Here is a 17,658-nt window from a genome sequence, read left to right on the forward strand (position 1 = left end):
AGCGAGACCAGGAAGGAACCTAGGAGGGAAATATACATATGAAGATCAAGCAAAAGACACTGAAAATAAGCAGAAATATAAGTAGGAGAAGAACCAAGAGGGAGCAGTCACAAAAACCCAGAGAGAATATAGTATCCAGGAGGAGGTGACCAATGGTCTATATAGCTACAGCTGACTTTTTCCAAGGAAGTTAGTGGAAAACACAAAGAAAGACTATTGGACAACAACTGGCAGGCATGGTAGGATTTAGTGAGGGTTTTTCTTTTTTTTAAGAATCTGGGAACTTGAAATTCATGCGTGTATAAATTAGGAAAGGATCTAGTGGTTAGTTATTGATATTAGGATAGGGAGATATTGAAAATTAAAGAGAAACTAAAGAGTAAGGTGAGATAATCTATTGGAGATGTCAGGAAATGATAAGATCGAGGGTACATGTGGGTTTACCTTGGAAAATAGTAGGGTCACCTCACTGTCAGAGACAGAAGTCAAAGAGGAGATAGTAAGGAAAGATCTTTGGAGGGATATGAGAGAAGGAAGAGGAGGAAACGCTAGAAGGGAGGAGGGAATAAGCATTTGTTATATGTTTACTATAAATGTTCCAGGTATTGTGTTAAGTGCTTTTTACAAACGTTGTCTCATTTGGTGCTCACAACTCTGAGAGGTAGGTGCTGTTACTATTATTATTATTCCGATTTTACAGTTGACAAAATCACGGCAAACAGAGGTTAAGTTGACTTGCCAAGGATCATATAGCTTTTAAGTGTGTGAGGTTTCATTTGAATTGAAGTCTTCCTGAGGCCTGTCTGCTTTCACCTATCTGCTTTTGTGAATGGCCTCAGTTTCTTTCTTTCTTTCTTTTTTGGAGGGGAGAAGGCAAGGCAGTTGGGGTTAAGTGACTTGCCCAAGGTCACACAGCTAGTAAGTGTGTCAAGAGGTTGGATTTAAACTTAGGTTCTCCTGACTTCAGGGCTGGTGCTCTATTCATTGCGCCACCTAGCTGCCTTAAAGTATGAAATGAGGTCCTCAGCAAAGAGGATGGAGCCAGGGAGTGGTTTGTGAGGCTTGAGGAAACAAGAAAAGATTTGAAACAGCATCTTTAGTGAATGGAACAGTGAATGAATTAGGACAAGATAACCTTACTATAGCGAGAGCCCGGTTGAATTTATTCAGCATAAATTGTGGATTTGTGTTTTTATCTAGTTCTATTCAAAAGTATATTTGTAAGAAGGAAGAGAATAATGTAGGGTTGGGGTTTGGTAAGGCAGTTAAGAGCAGAAGACTGTAAAATTGAAGGATTCATCGAAAGGTCAATATTGGGAATTAGTCAAGTATTTAGTAAACTCCTACCATATAGAGTAATGAGAGATAGAGGAATTAGAGGCTCTAGTGTAGGTTTAGAAGGAATGAAGCATAGGGAGACATGGAAAGATAAAACATTATAATCAGGAAATTCAGAGTTCTTGAACACAGAAGCATAACAATTGTGGGTGATATCAAGATAAAAGATATGACTTATGTATAGCTGAGGAGGAAAAGAGGGTATTTCAGAGAACATCTACATGTATGTAGAAAACTATTAGAATGAAGAAAGAAGTTAGAATAGAGAGGAAGTGTATGAATCTGACACTGAACTCATTAAGAAAGAATGGAGAATATAGTGGGAGTTGGAAAATAACAGCTTTCAGAGTTGTATTGGATGACAAATTTGGATTGAATGAACCTTGAAGGAGAAGTTTCTAGTAATGGTTGTAAAGGAAATGGCCTTGAAAGCAAGAATTATTCTGATTTCATAAGTAGAACCAGTGGCTCAAAAAATATCAGAGAAAATGTAACTTGTACTTGGAAGTGTGGCAAGGGAGGCATTGCTATTAGGAGGAAGCCAGGTTTTGTGAGACTCCAATGAAATAATGGATGCAAAGCACTTTCCACATGTATGTATTTGAGTTATTATTACAATTCTTTGCTTCCTCCTTTCATAGCAAATTTCTCTGACTATGGCAAGAGAATTGCAAATGTTTTATAATGGATCTTATTGTTATAATCATCAGGCATCTCTGAACTACTATAGAATGTAAGTATAAATAACCTTATTGTTTTGATTTTATTGTTCTAAATTTGCAACCGTTCCCAACTTCCTAATACAGATTTATAGAAAAAATGAGTTTTTTTTGATTTGCTATCTTCTTATTTCTTTAATAGTTTTATATTCATGTATTAAATCTATACAGTATCACATCTTTCTGAATATATGAGGATTACATACATCCTGAAAGGAGTGGTATAATAATAGTGTGATAAATAGTTAAATTTTTATTTATTCTATTTTGAATTTTTAAGAAATGAAACATTTATATAACATAGTAGAATAGAAAAAAGATGATTGTACTTGAAACTGCAAGTCTATTGTATACAACTTGCTAGTCCTTTTAAATATAATTAAGTTACCATGTAATTTACTTTTTTCCCTCTTTCTTCCTCCCCCCAAAGATAACTAACAATAGGCACAAATATGTATGTATGTGTGCATGTGTAAAACCAGTATATGCATACATCTTTTTATCAGTTCCTTCTCTGGATACAGATAGTCCTTTGTAGTTAATTTGGGTATTTATAATGGTCAAAAAGAGTTATTTACTCAAAGTTGTTCTTAATTCTGTTTTTATAGTATATAGTGTTCTCTTGGTTCTGCTTATTCTGTTCTTTATTATTTCACATAAGTCTATCCATGTTTTTCTAAGAACCTGAAGTTCATCATTTTAGTACGATACAGTAATATTTCACCACAATCATACATCACAACTTGTTCAGCCATTTCCCAATTGATGGGCACCCCACAGTTCTTTGTTGGGAAAACTGGTAAGCAGTCTGGCAGATATTGAGCATAGACCAATATCTTGCACCATTTATCAAGATAAGATCAAAATGAATTAGTGACCTGGATATTGAAAGAGTTATTATAAGAAAATTTGAAGAACATGGAATATAGTACCTATAGAACTTATGGATAGGCAAACAGTGTATGAATAAACAAGAGATAGAGAGCAGTGTAAGGTATAAAATAGATAATTTTGATTACATTAAATTAAAATGTTTTACAGAAAAAAAACAAACGTAATCAAGATCAGAAGGAAAGCAGAAAATTGGGGGAAAAGTTTTAATATTTAATGGATTAATAAACTTCACTTAAGGAAAAGCAATGAGATTCAACTGTGTTCAATTGGGAACTAGGAAATATGTGATTGATTTTCAGATGTCTCCATTGAGTAAAGGATTATACTTAAAGGATTCATCATAGTTGTAATTATATTAGTAACTTCCCAGTACTTTTATCTGCCTGTGGAAATGCCTTCCAGAAAACTTATATGAAGGAATCCAGAGAAGAAAATGATAGGATGTACAATAACGTGACCTGATATGCTCATATGTAATCTTCAAACAAAAGGGACACTGACAAGAGAATTTCTGATTCAGGCTTCTTGCCACCATTATGCTAAGAAAAACTGCCCCGGACTTAAAGTTGATTGTTCTAATGTTGTTTGCTTGACTTAAGCAGTTCATACAATTGATGATGTCTGCAAAATCAAGCTTGGGACATAAACTTCAGTTCCAGTTTTGACCAGCATATCTTCCCCTTCAGTTGTTTGTTTCCTGATATGTAAACCCTTGTCTTCCCTTCCTCCTTTCTATAAAATTCCACTGGACCTGTCCTACTTATGTATTCAAATATAAGTTTACTGAAACTTATGCTCTGGAATCACTGGCTGATTGGTAATTTTTCAGTACACCCTACACTCTGAGCACATGCTATACTGCAGTTACCCATCTCAGCATCATTGATTCAGTAATTGATAGCAGTACCTAATCAGTGGACTCTTGAATAATTTTCACCTCACTAAGATTACTTATTGTGTGAGAGATTCATAATATAGTAGGCCTGGAAGGAAAAGGAAGGAGGAAACCAGGTTAAAGCTATTATAAGAAAAGAAGAGCTCAGGCAAGGCCTTGGTCTCCTCGGACATGGGGGCCATAATGCCATTTTGTGAAGGGTACAGGATTACATGATTCCTCCAACTAAAAACAAAGCGGCTGTTCCTACCCAACTGGGCTTCTCATGCCAGTCTGAAAATTCACCTTAACTGTGTGATCCTTAACCTTCTCCCAAATGAAAATTGACCCTCTAACCATAGGACAAGATGTTTGCCTCTGCTACTCAGTATTATCAAGGTCAAGTATCTCATCTCAGTAGAATCCATGTCTGTGACAAATTAGTGCTACCATGGGAAGGAAGAGGACTGTCCAGTCTAGAATTTCCTTGGATCTAGTCTTAAGAAAAACAGCTAATAATGATGGCTTACTTTTGGACCTAGTTCAGCTGAACTCTCTGACCCTTCCTTATTTCTTTTCCTGGTAGAATTACACAGCCTTGAGGTTCCTGCCTACTCCGGAAAAATAGTTCAGGTCTTTTTCAATGGCAGGATTAATATAACTCCTGCCCAGAAAGGGGTTGGAGGACCAAGTCATAGTATTGTTGGAAAGTGCCTTTCCTTCTAGACACCATGGAGGAGGAACCAGCTTGACTGTGTGTTTGCCTGCAAATCCAGAATATATTTTTAGGTGTATTTCCTTTCATGCATCACTACAATGTTTTAAAATTAATTTTCATTTAAAGGGATATCAGATATGAAATTATCTAAATGACACTGTTTTGTTTTTCCTTCTAGTGATTGTTGAATGATTGGATGAACAGAATTCATTTTGATAAACATCACAAGTTCAGAAAACCTGAAAATTCCAGCCTTCACTGACAGTGGAAAAGTGGAATAACTTTTCTTATATTATCTCACCCAAGACTGTTCCAATTCTAGGGGATCATTTTTCCCAGGAAGAAGTAAGTCTTTTCCACGATTAGTTCCATACTTGTGCTGAAGAAAGATACTCAGAGTGAAGGAGTCCAGCTTGCTAAGGAGGATTCTACCCAAATTCAGAAAACTAAGCAGAATAGACATTTGGCTGATGAATCAGAAAGGAGATTAAAAAAGAAAAAAAGGCAGTCTGGACTCCTTTCACCACATTTCTTGATTCACATCAGTACAGATTAATTACTCAATCTCTTCCTTTTACAATTGTCAGTCAATTGCCCCTGTGCTATTTCCTTAGTAACCAATTTATTTATAAAGTTAACAAAAGAAAAATAATAATTTATATGTAAACATAATTTGTATATTCTCTTTTATCCCCACTTACAGTCTGTCTTCCCAAAGACAGAAACTCTCATCAAGCTGCAATCTCTTTTTATTACAGTCACTTTCCAGCAGGGAGGAAGCTAGTTAGCTCAAAACATCAATATATTATTTTTAGCCTTTCCATTTCCCAGTGAACAGGATGATACAAGAAAGGATGATACAAAGTCCTAACGAGTTTAAATGTAGAATCACTAGTCATAACTAGTTTAGAATGTAGAAACATCAGTGATTCTATTAGTCACTGGTACATGGACCAAAAGGACAACAGGATGAAGCTGTGAAAATAGATCAGTGATGGGGCAGCTAGGTGGCACAGTGAATACAGCACTGGTCCTGGAGTCAGGAGGATCTGAGTTCAAATGTGATCTCAGACACTTGACATTTAATTAGCTGTGTGACCTTGGGCAAGTCACTTAACCCCAATTGCCTTGCCTTCCTCCTCCAAAAAAAAGAAAGAAAGAAAATAGTTCAGTAAATATAGCTCCGATTTTGTAGACAGGGTAGTCGGGAGCCCCAAGAATGCTCATCCATAGGAGGTGCAATTTCACTGTGCTTTGGTCTGTCTAGGATAAATAAGCTGGCACTTAAAACAAGGTGATGATGAAGGGTCACAGAAGCTAAGACCCACAGTGTACTGTCTGAATATCATAAGTCTAACACTGACAGTTGTAAGAGGACAAGCTTGATTGAAGTGTCAATGTGTCCCTCTTAAATCTCCCTTTACCTCTTAGTTTCTCAACAATTAAAGGTCTGTGCTTGGGCATTCTCTGCCACACTACCTGCAGTTCCTTTAATCCAAGTTTATGCCAAGGAACCCTCACTTGTGGCATGGTCCCTATTCAGCTTGATTCAATTTGGAAGCGAGGTCACCCCCTCTCCCTCTAATTTATACTTGTACACACATAGCATAGCTGATAGGCTTAGAGTCTAATAATATGGGTTTGAATTCTGGATTTTCATTTTACTCACTGTGTGACCTAAGGAAAGTCACTTAAACATCTGAGTCTCACCTATGCCAGATGTAAGCTGGGAATAATAATAATGCCTGCCAACTTCCCTTAAAACATTTTTGTAAGCTCCAGAGGAGTCATCATCACCATCTCATTCATCTATATTTTCTTTAATCTACCTCTTGTATCCAATATAGTTTAAAGCAATCACTTTATTGCTCTTGAGATTTTTTAACAGTCTCAGCACATTCTAGACTTTAGGGTTCTAGATATAATTTTTGTCAGACCATGATACATTTAAAATTTTTCTCCTCCAGCTACTTATCCATGCTTCTTTCTTCTATGCATAACTAAGCAATCTGAGTGTGTACATACTTTCCTGTAATCCACATTGGTCTCTTTAGGCATCTCTTCTACACATCCCTATTTAGGTCTTAAGAATCTCACATTTGGGTCAATTTCCCTTGCAAAATATTAGGATATTAGATCCAACCTTTCCTTTCACTGAGCTCTTGGAAATATTCTTTCTCTCTTTTTAGGATTACAGATTATACCAAGTTTTGCTCCCTTTTTCTATCATGCTTCTAAGGAATACTTGCTACTGAGGTTTTTATTTTTTCTGTTTAAGTATATAGGTTCTCCTGATTGGTAAGAATTGCATCTAAAATAGCTGCTTTCCTTATCATTTCCTCTATCTTTTGAAGGCAAATCACAGTTTTATCAGCTTTTCTGCTCTTGGCAAAAGGATTTGTAGATAATTGAAGTTTCCTTTTACCACAGTGTCAGGCTTTGAAGCTAGATTTGTGATCTGATTTCTCACATTCCTTCACTAATCACTTCTTCAGTCTAGTTGAATTGTAGAATATTCTTATAATTATATCATGTCTGTTTGTACCTCCATTGGCTCTCCCTCAAATGCTCATGTTTCTTCCCTGGATTTCCTCACATTGTTATATATTCTTAATATATAATGATATTCCATCCCACTCCTTTTAGCTTTTTCTTTGAATAAATCTGGTGATGCCTTTAAGGTCAAATTTCATTGGATTATTATCTTGATTTCTGTTTTTTCATACCTGTACATTATGTAATTGCACATAGCAATCTGAAACTATGGGTTATATTGCTAACTCTTGTCCTAAATGTAATCTTCTATGAACTGTTTTCTCATTTTTTTAATGTTTCCCCTTTGATATAAGTGATACTGTCTGTGGTACCAGACTTACTAGATTTATGTGCTTAACCTCCCTTTTCACTTTAAAGACTTCTTGATTAGGTGCTTGAGACTCTAAGTAAATGGACTTTTACTGGTCTTTGTTAGGTTCACTCCAACCCTGACAAAGAGCTTGTAATTCCTAGTAACATCAGTCACTGGAGCTAGTTAGTCTATGTTCTCCCTTTCTCTCCCATTGAAAAATGAGGTAGGGCCAGATGCCTCTTAGACCACTACCTCCATCTACTTGGCTGGCTCTGAGATGGTAGGGACCTCCCTTCATCCCCTCCATGTTCTGGTTACAAGGAAATTCCTAGGCTCAGGAACCTGCTGCCACACCCTCCTAGTTAACTATACTATGTGGTTACCATAATAAAGGACATTTTGGACCCTTTAGTAAGTAGGGAATTCATTAGCCAAGTCTATGAGGAATCGCCTCTTTAGCTCTGGATAGCCTTAATGACCTTGTTGACCCCCAAGGCAGGATGTGAGGTTGCAGCTTAAATATTCCGTGAAGCCCTCAGAGTTGTCATCTCTCACTCTGTGAAGGTGTTCAAGGGCATATTCTGATTATGCCTTAAAATAAACCAGCATAAAAATGAAAACCAGTTCTGTGTCTGAAGGAATCAAACATACAAATGCCATTTGTTACACTGAGGGAGCAGTTTGAAAAGGAAATAGGAGACTTTGGGTTTAAGTCCCTTCCTTTTAGGTGGTTAGGTGGGGAGAGAAGGCAGAGACAGTAAGAGGAGACAGAGGATGGGCTTCAGCCTTATAAGGTTTCAAAGCCTAAGCAGGGTAGTGGTGATCCACTGCCACGCTTGTTTGTGATTCATGGTTTCTGCTGTTGCATGTGCCTCTGGTGAACTCTGGGAGGACTCAAGTGTTTTCTACTCACATGTGCGGCCACCTCTCGGGTCTACTTCTTCACCATCTTGTCTCTTTCTTTCCCTTTGCTGCTCCTTTTGCTGCTACACGTAGTATTCTTTACTTTACATTTCTTTGAAGGCTTGTCCCCAGCTACACCTCAAATTACATTTCTGAGAATCCTTATGGAAAAAGAAGAATCCATATCTTTATTAAGAAGGCCATTACATTCTTCCATGAGGTTTGCAATTTTGCAGTCCTTTGCAGAATCAGCCATATCACACTTGTTCTGTGGAATAGTATGAAATACACAACAGAATAAAAATGATTAAGCCATTATCCCAAGTATAAAGGTGCCATGAATAACAAATATACATCAATAATACATGTAATAGACATCGCATAACATAAAGAATCAGGTCTTCCCGACTCTAGGTCCAGTGGTCTACCCACTGTGCCATAGAGACTCAACAAAACTGGCACTTGTAAATGGAAAGTTTCATGCCATTTTCCTCCTGCCAGCTGAACACTTTCAATAGTTATTCCTTATGTTATTCCTCAAAGAATTCTTCTTCCTTATTTTCCCAAAGACAATGTGTCATTAAAATATATTGACCCTTGCAGGTGGTTCATCCGACTCATTTCTCCATTAGTCTTGGGAATTCTTTTCAAAGGTGTCCCTGAGATAAGTCATGAATTTTCTATGACCAGCCACCTTAGGTATATCTTCAAACAGGTAAAATCCATATGGACAGGTAGAAGCAGTCCTTTTTCTTCCTCTTTTATAGAAATATAATAACTACTTATACAAGTCCAGTACAGAATCTCCTAGCTAACTAATAGGTAATTCAAGGCATATTGGACTCTTGAAGTAATGTATTGGTCTACTATGCTGTTGTTTAAGGTTTGGTAATTATACATTCATAACTTTCTATTTTTCTTCAGTATCTGTACTCTAGGCAATATTATTTGGACTATTGGACTCTGTGCTAGTGCCATTCACCATCAGGTTCTTTGAAGCCATCTAACAAAGGAGTTTTTCTGGATCTTTCTTGAAATGACTGAGAGTCAGTGAGCTGGATATCGTGAACCAGTTTTTGGGAACATCCCATATTCCACTCAGGTGGTGAAAACACTCCTATCCTCTTACTAAATTTCTGCCTCAACAGTTCCTTCCATCCCTCTGGTATCAAGGTCAAGTTTCTCAATTTCTACTTCTGAAGAGCCAGGATTCTTATATCACTGTATCTTATATCATACTTTTATATTATATATCTTATATTTATATATATATATATAAGATACATTTTATATATGATATATAGCTATATAAGATATCTATCTTCTATATTATGATATATTTTATGTAGCTATGTATCTTATATATCACACTTCTGGTATAAGCTTCATGTAAAGTAAAAATATCTAGACAGCGAGTTCTAGATTGTTGTTGCTAATATTTTGTTAGTATCTCGAAGAAAATGAATTTTTTTTGGATTAAAAATAATGTTCCATTGACACATTTTAGGTCTGGACACACCAGAACTAGAATGTCCATTATTTTGTTTACACTAGCATTATCTTCAGGAAATTTCAGTTATTTTAATGTATCCCAAGTATAGTTAGTTTTTGTTAGTCTTCTAAAACCAAAGCATTCAAAAAACATGTAGATTTTGCCTTCAAATGTTTATTAGATAATGATTGGAACATGATGGTCATTTGGAGTCTACATTATCAACTTTCATAGCCACCTCCACACAATGTATTAGGGAGAGACCCATTAGGTATTGTTGATAAAGTCCTAGTCATAGCTTGTGGGGACCAGGTTGAACACTTTTCTGGCCCTTCTTTTTCTTGAAATTGGGCCTGTGTCCAGTAGCTTCTACACTGCCAAAATTACATTCTCCTCTCAAGTGTATGCAGCCTATATGTTACTATCTTCATTACAGTTGTAGCAGAAGGTGGCTCTTTCTGGTTTTCTGCCAATGATAGGGTTTGTGTCCCAGCCTGTCATTGCTCTGTGCCAATGTTTTCAGAAGGAGATCATTGGTGTCCATGGTATTCTACTCTAGAACTTTTGTGCTTCTTTGTTGGGCTCTATATTCTTAGTGTGATTGTCTTCTTAGGTCATTTTGGGCTGTTTCTGAATGATTGGGGTTATTTCTGAAGCATTTATATATATATATATTCAAAATCAAAATAGATCTTTTAATGTTGTAGCTGCTAAATTCTGTGTAATTTTGATTGTGACTCCCTGATATTTGAATTGTTTCTGTCTGACTGCTTACAATATTTTCTCCTTGATCTTGTCATTCTGGAATTTGTTTATAATGTTCCTTGGGAATTTTGATTCTGGGATCTCGCTCTGGAGGTGACCAGTTTATTCTTTCAGTGTTTTTTTTTTTGCCCTCTGGTTCTAGGAAATCAGAACAATTTTCTTTGATAATTTTTTGAAGTATTATGTCCAGGTCCTCCTTTTGATTATAGTTTTCAGATAGTCTAGTGATTTTTTTTTACCATTTGCTATGTTGAGGAAGTAGTCTGGTAAATAAGACTCAGGTTTAAGTCTCACTGCTTTGAATAGGCAATAGAGCCAAGAAAGGAGACACCCTCAGCTGCATGAACTGACACTGGAGAGGAGAGGAGCACATTGCTATACTTATCTGAGAAACCAAGGGAAATCTTTACATACAAAAACCAAACGGGCATGGGAGGGAGGCATAGGATCCACGGAGGGTGAGGAATAGGTTTTTGCAAGTCAAAGAGGGTTTTTATAGGTCAGATGCTGTTCATCTGCCTATGGTGGATCCTGGGGGGACCTGAGCTCTTTCTATACCCATTCAGTACCACTTCTCAGCTCTGCTTTCCCTCCGTCTCTTTGCTCTTTCTCTCTTTTTCCCTGTGCTGCTCCTAATACTCCCTATGAACTTGTCCTGTCTTAAGTTGGGGTTCATATTACATCAGCAGTCTGTTGGGGTCTCAGATTATTTTCCTAGAATCTTCATGGGAAAGCAATTAACCTTTCCAAAAGGCTATTACAATTATATTTCAAGCTCCGGTCCAGAAATCCAAATCTCACTCCCAAACACTACCTTATTCACATGATCTTCTTCAGTATTGGCCTTTACATATCAATCTCATATCTTCAGTCAGTGATACTGACGCAGAGATTACTAGTGTCCCTAAGGTCTTCAGGTACTTGCTCAGGATTTCATAATTCTTCAAAATGTGTACTTTTTGGTAGTATCTTTTGTTTCCACAAGAATCACTAGAAATGCATTATTAGGATTGCCTATTTGGAGGAAGTTCTTTGTTATGTTCAAGATACACGTCCCAGGAAGACAGAATTTCCATTAGTTGTCTATATCAAGCCAACAAATAGCAGCCTTCAGCAAAGCATCATCATCTTATACTATACTGTAATAGAAGTTTTTCTCTTTATTTTACTGTTGACTGTGGATTCAAATAATGTCTTGGAGCACAGCTATCTATTTAACAGCTCTTTTCCCCTTCCCAATTCCCCAACCTCACACTTAATCTATAATTAGATTAAAATATTCAGTATTTTTCCTCTTCCTTTTCTGTGTCACATTTTTCTTTATCCTCCAGTGTCTTCTCATGGGAGAGAATTACCTTTGACTCTTTAAAACCGTCAGTAGATAGGAGCTAAAGTCAGAAAGACTTGAATTAAAATCTGAGCTCAGATACTAGTTGTGTGACCCTGGATAGGTCACTTACCTCAGTCTCAGTTTCATCAATTGTAAAATGTGGATAATTATCCTCCCAGAGTTGTTGTATATATGTATGTATGTATGTATATTTGATTTTTAGAGGGCAGTTGAGGTTAAGTAATTTGCCCAAGGTTACACAGCTAGTTTTTTATTTTGTGTGTGTGTGTGGGTGTTAAGTGTCTGAGGCTGGAACCGAACTTGGGTCCTCCTGACTCCGGGGCTGGCGCTTTACTCACTGCGCCACCTAGCCGTCCCGATAACGTATTTTTTAAATTAAGGTGATTAATGGGACAACTTAGCTCAGAGAAGAAGGCTGAACTTCTGAACCTATGAACTCTTTAACTCAGAGAAAAAGAAAGGGACTTAGGTAGTATAAAGCCAAGCACAAGCAGCTTTCCAGAGGACTGCTGCTGTGAACAGCTTCAATTATTATTAATATTATTATTATTAATTTATATTATTTTTAATTAATTATATGTTATGTTATTATGTATTATATTATAACTATTAATCAGAAGATTACATAGTATAGCAAACTCTATTTATTCAGTAATAAATTAAAGCAAAACATTTACAGAAATCAAAGTACAGCATTCACAATGTTATAGCATAACAAGTTATCACTAAAGTGGCCACATAATTTTAAACAAAAGATATCATTCAATAAGTCCTTAACTCAGTCATCCTAAGGGAGCAAGTGTCCTTAAGGGACACAAAGTACAATAATTCAGTAAGTCCTTAACTCAGTCATCCTTAAGTAGCAGGCCTCCTTAAAGGGCACAAAGTACAAAGGTCAAAGTTCTTTACCCCTAGGTCACATTGTCTTAATCTCTCAGTCAAAAAGTCTTCTTTCTTCTTAATTAGTTTCCAATCATCCTTAATTCAATCATCCTGAAAAGGTACAGGATACAGAGTACAAAGTCCTTCCACATCTAGGCCACAGTAAATCATGATCTTCTCAGTTTGCATTAAATACCCAAGGAGAGGTCTTTTCATCTTGACTCAAGGCTGGCTCTCGGTTTCCATGGTTCCTCTTCCATGGGTCCAGCTCCTATCTGAATCCACCCAGCTGTCACCTGAGTTCAAAGACAGGCACCTCCCAACTCCTTGTCCAGTTCCTGTTCCATATTGAAGCTCACAGTGTCCAGTTCACTTCAAGTCCTTCACAGTTTCTGTTCCTGGGCAGACAAAGCTTAACAAAGTCACAATAACATCCATACCCATTCCCGGGACCATCAATTCACTATCTGCTTGTGACATCAACACAGACCCACCATCAAGGTCTGAGAAATTAACACAAATCATCAATATAGTCCCAGGACCTCTGAAAACATCAGTAAAACCCTCCTCCAGGACTTCTGTAAACAGATAAGAAAATCCTCTTTCAGGGCTTCTGAACCAGTAAGGTCCCAGGGCTTCTGTAACAACAGCAACGTCCTATATCAGCAGACCAATCTGACAGAGTAATATCAAAACAGACAGACAAAGTGCTGGCACCACAGCCATGCTCTCTCCCAGTTCTGTTCTCTCTCAGCCTGGGCTTCTCCTTATATATGGTAATTAAGCTCCTCCCTGTTCTACCCCTTCCTGTTGCATCAGCAACAGGGGTTCACAAGTTCTGTTTCTTAACAAAAGACTTGATATAATTATGGGCAAGAAACTTGAACTGAAACAAGGTGCTAAATAATTAAATAGCTGAAACAAGATATTAACTACTTCTTTGCTTGCCATTACAGGTAGTTACACAAATTACACAATAAAATCAATTACAAATATAATTAATTACAAATTTATTTGATAAAGAAATGGCATCAGTTTGATTTTCTTAGTAGTATGTACCGTAAATGGTAGCTACTATGATGATGATAATGCACTTTTTCTACTTTGAAAGCAGACTTCATTCTCCCTGATAACCTGGAGAGTAGAAATGCCTTCTTCAAGAACTATCATTTTCTTCTCATAGCACTATTAAGTATCAGAGGCAGGATTAAAATTCAGGCTCATCATATCTTTGTATACAGTTTTTTTCCAGTACCCCATATTGCATAAATGTCAACTATTATTATTATTGTCCCAAAAGAGGTAGTTTTGGGTCTAATAATTTGCTTTTATTTCTTTCAGATGTTTTACCCGAAGATTAAGATGACACATATTTTCATTATTATTCTTGTGGTTTCTTGTTTATTTTTGATCATATCTAAGATGAGTTCTACAGAATTCTGCATCTTTTGCATAAGAAAAGAAGGCACAGTTGTTTTCAAGAAGGACAGTGGTAACTTTCTTCAGCTCCCAGATATAGATTGTAGCAAGAATCCTCCATTTTTGGTTGTGATGGTGACTTCATCCCACAATCAGATTAAAGCACGGATGGCTATCCGTGAGACCTGGGGAAGAGAAAGAAGTGTTAAAGGTAAACATATAATAACATGCTTTCTACTAGGAATCACAAATTCAAAGGATGATGATGCGGTGACACAAGAAAGCCAGCAATACAGAGATATTATCCAAAAAGACTTTTTAGATGTATATTTCAATTTGACTCTTAAAACAATGATGGGGATAGAATGGATTCACCATTTTTGCCCCCAATCTGACTTTGTGATGAAGACTGATTCTGATGTGTTTGTAAATGTCTACTATCTAACTGATCTCCTTATAAGGAAAAACAGAACAAACAGGTTTTTTACTGGTTTTTTAAAGATGAATGAATTTCCAATTAGAAAGATATTTAATAAGTGGTATGTAAGTTACTATGAATACCCATGGAAAAAATATCCACCTTTTTGTTCTGGAACAGGTTATGTTTTTTCTAGTGACATTGCAAGTGAGGTTTATAATGTTTCAGATAAAGTCCCATTTATTAAACTAGAGGATGTTTTCATGGGACTCTGCCTTGCAGAATTAAAAATTGATCTAGAAGAACTACACTCAGAACAGACATTTTTCCCAGATGGACTTAAGTTTTCTACCTGTCGCTTTAAGAAAATTGTGACTTGCCATTTTGTCAAGCCAGCAAAACTGCTGAAATATTGGAAAGCTTTGGAGAAGTCCTTAGATGAAAAGTGTCCAGGTGTTTGAAATGATAGTAATTACATACCAGGACAAATATTAGACACTCTGCAATGACATATTGGAAAGAGAAGCACATTTTTAAATGGCATTGTTGGGAATCACTACCTATCAGCATTAGGGAGGGAGAGGAGGATAGAATCATGTTCCTCAGTGTTCTGAACACAAGACTTAAGTTAAAAAACCCAGATTGTAATCCTGAAATAATTTATTCATTCCAATTTTGAGCCCTCTTAAAATGAAAATAGCCAAGTAACAGTTTATTGGCACCTACAACCATTCTCCCTACCTCCAACCCACCCGAGCATTTAGTGATGTTTATGCTATATCTGAGTAACAAAGATATCACCAATGCATATGTCCCCAGCTCCCTGGCTTCATTAAGACCTGACTAGACAAACAAGGAAGCCTGCTGTTCTCTGCTTAGGATTCAGTGCTTCATTGAGATGGATTGTTAGATCTCAATTTAGCTCTTGACAACATTCAGTTCTAAACTGGAGTCAGCACTTATTTGGACCTTATATTCAAAGCCCAAAATGATAAAATGCTGAGTATGTAAAACATTCAGTTGCACTGCTGATTCTCATTGGAGCTTGAGTTTATCTCTGACCTATTCTGCCACTGAAATTTAATTCTATATGTCATTGATTGTTCATTTGGCATCAAAGAACCACTGTTGGGAGTACAAGGGCTCAGGTACTCATCCCTCCTTATATCCAGGTATATGAACCAGTTTAGTGGTGGAGCCTTCCTCTAAGTAAGAGGGTCAGAATCCATATTGTCACACTCATTTACTTGCTAAAAGCCTCCACCCTGTCACCTGGGTGATGATACTAATTTTAGTGAAAGTCTTGACTTGTGTTTGGGGCAGATAGTTCTTTCTACATGGTAAGAGGGATGCTAACAATATAAGTAAATCAGTACATGCCTTAACAGAATGATTAAACAGAATTTAATTTAAATTACTAGGAAGTATTGGTATATTCATTTGGGAGGTTACTATTATGATATGCCAGAATATAAAGCAGTTGTGCAATTATGATAATTTCATCTCAGCACTTCCCCATGCCCTGGGAACATTGGAGCTCCCTTTGCAAAGCTTCTCAAGACCTTTGGATGTTTTGACACTTACAAAGAGCCAGTCCTGAACATAGTCCTCATGGGGTGGTCCTTCATCTATGATGAGGAAGAAATAAACCCAAAAGAATATGTTGTGCTCATGGTGGCAAGGACGATGGGTGGGAGATGGGACTTCTGGCTCTCAGGATGCAGCTCTAGGTCTTCTTCACACTTCAAAGCTAGAAAGAAAGAGAACAACAAATTTCCCAGTAGTTCGCTTTTTTATATCCTGAGTCATCAGTTCTTCTGGCTCAGGGGCCAATTTAGGAGATTATAATCATATAGTGCAAACTTTGCATGATATGAAGTATGCCCCACTTAAGTTTCTGTGTAGTGGGTTGGAACCAGGCAGAGAACACCTGCTGCGCCTGCTCCAAGAAATGGCTTCTTTTGGCCAGTTTACCTATGTTACGTTTAGATAGAATGAGATAAGCTACAGTATTTCTAAGATTTTCACACATAAAGGAACTTAGGGTAAAATCATATTCATTGCAAGATTCTTGATGCATGAGTTTTTACAAAGTTTCCTTTATTGAACACCCATTATGTGCCAACTAAGAGTTTCAGAGACCCAGCTTTTGGGGCTGGTTTAGCTAGATAGTTAAGAAACTCCAGAACTTTGAGTTTTTGAATTTTCTTTGTCACTTTTTTTTCTGAATGAAGATCTTAATGTACCCTTTTTCTCAGGGATATGGTGAAAATAAGGTAACTTTTTGCAAAGGGTTTTAAGTTTTTTGGAAACATGCCTTATATAATATTATTATCTCACCAGACTTTAATGGGTAATTATTATAAAGCATCTCAGAAGTGTAGAGTAGTAAATAATACTGTTACTATGAATATGTCTGAAATGAAATGAAGGTCTTTTTCTTGTATTTGAGATATTTGATACAAAATGGTTATAACAGTTTAGATAAAGATTTCAACAGTTCCATTTTACAAAGCTAATATATTTTTTTGGATAGACGTTTAAAAACTTTCCTTGTTTTGAAGCTGCAGTGTACATTTCATTCAATTAAATAAATGTTTATTGTATCTGTTATGTGGAAGGCATTACACTTGACACTAAATATACAAAGAGGAAAAAGACACAGCTCCAGTCTTTGAAGAGCTTAGAATAAAATGGGGAAGGGAGGAAATAAGCCATCAACACAAATAATACAAGGTAGAATACAATATGAGAAAGGGGAGGTTCAACATAAAGTTCAAAATTTGAGGAAGTAGAAATCACTTTTGACTGGGTGTTGGGTAGAGAAATCATCATGTTGGAAATGGCCTTGAAATATTTCAGTATTTCAACTATTTCAATAGGTAAAACTGAGGAAGGAGTCTGTGAGGGATAACTTCCTATGAGGGACAATTTGCATAAATATGTAAACATGGTAAAGGAATAATTCAACTTGTCTGGAATGTACCATCAAATATGTGAAATGAGAGGAATCCAGTTGGGCAAAGTTGGCAGAATA

The 17,658-nt window shown here is 36.7% G+C and overlaps 1 protein-coding gene across 1 annotated transcript in view; it reads left to right on the plus strand.

Annotated features, from left to right (window-relative positions):
* B3GALT5 (beta-1,3-galactosyltransferase 5) overlaps nt 1-17,233 on the plus strand; it is a 55,772-nt gene extending 38,539 nt beyond the window's left edge. Inside the window, exons 2-3 of the mRNA XM_069074791.1 lie at nt 4,722-4,888; nt 14,126-17,233. Of these exons, the coding sequence (XP_068930892.1) occupies nt 14,126-15,082 (957 nt within the window). The 5' untranslated portion in view covers nt 4,722-4,888 and the 3' untranslated portion in view covers nt 15,083-17,233. The remainder of the gene's footprint in view (nt 1-4,721; nt 4,889-14,125) is intronic.
* Nucleotides 17,234-17,658: the final 425 nt, after the last annotated feature.

The sequence above is a fragment of the Petaurus breviceps genome, unplaced genomic scaffold (assembly GCF_028583685.1).
Source record: "Petaurus breviceps papuanus isolate PSGF00001 unplaced genomic scaffold, PetGlider_PUasm1.0 90897, whole genome shotgun sequence".
NCBI lineage: Eukaryota > Metazoa > Chordata > Mammalia > Diprotodontia > Petauridae > Petaurus > Petaurus breviceps.